General features: G+C 43.0%; 1 protein-coding gene across 1 annotated transcript; it reads left to right on the plus strand.

Annotated features, from left to right (window-relative positions):
* Positions 1-335: 335 nt before the first annotated feature.
* On the plus strand, positions 336-2,932 carry LOC146729043 (uncharacterized). The gene is made up of 2 exons (XM_085495766.1): positions 336-2,615; positions 2,660-2,932. Exons 1-2 carry the CDS (start codon positions 336-338, stop codon positions 2,930-2,932), a joined length of 2,553 nt encoding a protein of 850 aa, XP_085351892.1.
* The last annotated feature ends 476 nt before the right edge of the window (positions 2,933-3,408 follow it).

Here is a 3,408-nt window from a genome sequence, read left to right on the forward strand (position 1 = left end):
AAATAACCGTGAGAGCAGAGGGAACTGGTGGCCAATCCCAGGATTCATATATGATGGGTGCTAAACTTCCTAAACTGTCAGAATTTAAGGAGGGCGAGGATATGGATGCGTTTTTGGTTCGTTTCGAGGTATTTGCTAAAAGTCAACACTGGTCAGAAGATGTATGGGGCGTAGGTTTAGGTGCACTTTTGACGGGTAAAGCGCTTGCAGTGTATGTTAGTCTTCCTGTAGAAGATTTAGCAGATTATAAAGCAGTCAAGGATGCCTTGTTAAAACTATACGATTTGAATGAGGAGGGATTTAGATACAAATTTAGGTAAGCAACACCTGGGAACATGGAAACGGCGGCTCAGTTTATGGTAAGGTTAGGAAATTATTTGGCAAGATGGGTGGAATTATCGGGCCTTGACAAAACGTATGAAAACATTTTGGATTTGGTGACAAGAGAACAGTTTATAAACACATGTAGTCCCGATTTGGCTTTATTCCTTCATGAGCGGAAGCCAAAGAATTGTCATGAAATGGCTGAATTAGCCGATCGTTATAGGGAAGCTCGTCTGTTTAGAAACCACAGAACCCCTCGTAACGTTAATGTCAACACTGATGCTTCTTTTGATCCTGGCCAGAAACAAACTGGTAAAGGTAAGCAGAATCATAGTAAAAATGGTTCACGGCGAAAAGAGACCCGGACATGTTTTAAATGCCATAAGGTAGGTCATATTGCACCAGATTGTCGTAGTCGTGCAATGAAGTCAGCAGCTGTTGAGGTCGAAGGTGAGAGCAAGCATATGTCGGCAACCTGCGTGGTGACTCATGCAGATGGTAATAAGTGTTGTAGGCTCAAAGCAGGTAAGTTAACTCTGAAATGTGGCCATGATTTACCATTGTTTAGTTTGTCTAGTGTTAATGCCAAGTCACAAACTACAAGTTCGAAAATGCCTGTGGTAGAGGGTACCATTGGTAAGTATAAAATTAAGGTGTTAAGAGATTCTGGGTGTAGTGGTGTGGTCGTTAGAACCAGCTTAGTAGAATCTAATCAGTTTACAGGAAAGGTTCGAACCTGTTTGTTAATGGACGGTTCGTATCGCAGTGCTCCTGTGGCAAAGTTGTATGTCAACACGCCTTATTTTAAAGGATGGGTTGAAGCTCTGTGCATGAAGCAGCCAATCTATGATTTGGTTATTGGAAATATAGAAGGCGCAAGAGAGCCGGGTGACCCAGATCATGATTGGCCACATGTAGAAATAGGTCTGAAAGTTGACCGAGAGAGTAATGATACAAGAGATCATGAAATGGTCCAAGCTGTACAAACTAGAGCACAGATAAAGGCTCAGAGTAAGCCTGTCCGTCCTCTTATAGTAAAAGAGTTTAAGGAAACTGATGGGGTTGAGTCACACCCTGTTACTGTTGAGGTGCTCAGGGAAGCGCAGCGAACAGATTCAAGTTTAGTTCAAGTTCGTAAGTGGGTGGAGTCGGGCGAAGAGAAAATTTCAGGGAGAGGCAACAAGTCCAAATTTGTGGTGAGCAAAGGTCTCATCTACAGGTTGTATCAATCACCTAAGTTAGGTCAGGGAAGTCGTGTTAAACAACTTGTAGTGCCTACAAAATTTCGCAACGAAGTAATGAGATTGGGGCATGATTGTTTATTATCTGGTCATCTTGGGACCCAGAAAACAGTTGACAAGATCTTAACACAATTCTATTGGCCTGCAATGCATGGCGACATCCAAAGATATTGTCAGTCTTGTGATGTATGTCAGCGTACGTTTCCTAAAGGGAAGGTTGGTAAAGTACCCTTGGGGATAACGCCTCTTATAGACGTACCTTTCAAACGGGTTGCGATTGATTTGGTCGGGCCTATTGATCCCGTAACAGATAAGGGTAATAGATATATTTTGACATTTATGGATTACGCCACAAGATATCCCGAGGCGGTGCCTTTGAAACGAATCACAACAGAGGTTGTCTCTGAAGCTTTAGTTGGAATTTACAGTCGGTTGGGTGTACCTGAACAGATATTGACTGATCTTGGAACCCAATTTGTGGGTGACCTGATGAAGGAGGTAAGTCGTCTTTTGTCAATTAGGCGGATTACTACCACTCCTTACCATCCAGCGTGCAATGGACTTGTGGAAAGGTTCAATGGAACTTTGAAAACAATGCTCCGTAAAATGTGTGATGAAAGACCAAAGGACTGGGATCGGTATGTAGATCCATTATTATTTGCCTATAGGGAAGCACGAAATGAGAGCCTTGGCTTTTCACCATTCGAACTCTTGTATGGAAGAACGGTCAGAGGTCCCATGTCAATTCTGAGAGAATTGTGGACAGGTGAGTCTACTTCTGGAGAGGTGAAGTCAACCTACCAGTATGTGTTGGATCTGCGTGACAGATTAGAAGAAACGTGTAAACTCGCTAGAATGGAGTTATCTAAAGCCCAGTCACGATACAAATTTCATTATGACAAAAAGGCCAAACAGCGTCAATTTGAGGTAGGTGATCGTGTTCTACTACTGCTCCCTACAGCACATGACAAGTTAAGAATGCAGTGGCAAGGGCCTTACATTGTGAAAGAGAGAGAGTGGGTCAGATGGACTATCGGATTGAAAGGAAAGGTAAGATTAAGCTTTATCATGCTAACCTGTTGAAAAAATACGAGTTGAGATCGGAAGAGCCTGTGAATAAACATATGGGCGTATTGGAGTGTGTTGGTGTTGGATTAATCGATGGTCACGAGTTGGACGATTCGTGGGCAGACGATCCAAGTCGAGAGACTGCCGACTTAGTAGAAACCATCACTATTGCAGGTAAGGAAAGCATTAAAGATGTGCACATCTGGGAAGGGTTAGACGACGAACAAGCGAAGGTAGTTAGCATGCTACTTGTGAAATTTGCTGACACTTTGTCGGATATTCCTGGAAATGTAGAGTAGGGCAACATAATATTCATTTGACCTCCGATGTGCCAATCAGATCACGTCCATATCCCCTGCCATATGCCTTGGAGAAGACAGTAAGGGATGAAATCCAAACTATGTTGAAAATGGGGGTCATTGAACAATCAAACTCCCCATATTGCTCCCCAATCGTACTCATTAAGAAAAAGGATGACGCAATTAGGTTCTGTATCGATTTTCGGAAGTTGAACAAGATTACCATTTTCGATGCAGAACCAATGCCAAATCCCGAGGAAATGTTTGCCCAATTGGCTAAAGGCAAGTATTTTACCAAATTAGACCTAGCAAAGGGGTTCTGGCAAATACCACTGGCACCAAAGGCCAAGGAAAAGACCGCATTCCAGACTCCTTTGGGCCTTTTCCAGTTTATTTACATGCCCTTTGGACTTGTAAATAGTCCGTCCTCGTTTAGTCGCATTATGCGTGTGGTTCTCAAGGGCTTAGATGGAAAG

The sequence above is a fragment of the Saccoglossus kowalevskii genome, chromosome 22, assembly GCF_978046115.1.
Source record: "Saccoglossus kowalevskii chromosome 22, keSacKowa6.1, whole genome shotgun sequence".
Classification (NCBI taxonomy): Eukaryota; Metazoa; Hemichordata; class Enteropneusta; family Harrimaniidae; genus Saccoglossus; species Saccoglossus kowalevskii.

Excerpts from the sequence above, each read along its gene's own strand:
- LOC146729043 (XM_085495766.1), top strand. The coding sequence starts at position 336 with ATGGAAACGGCGGCTCAGTTTATGGTAAGGTTAGGAAATTATTTGGCA. Across the intron at positions 2,616-2,659 it reads CTATCGGATTGAAAGGAAAG|TTGAGATCGGAAGAGCCTGT; the intron begins GTAAGATTAAGC and ends AAAAAATACGAG.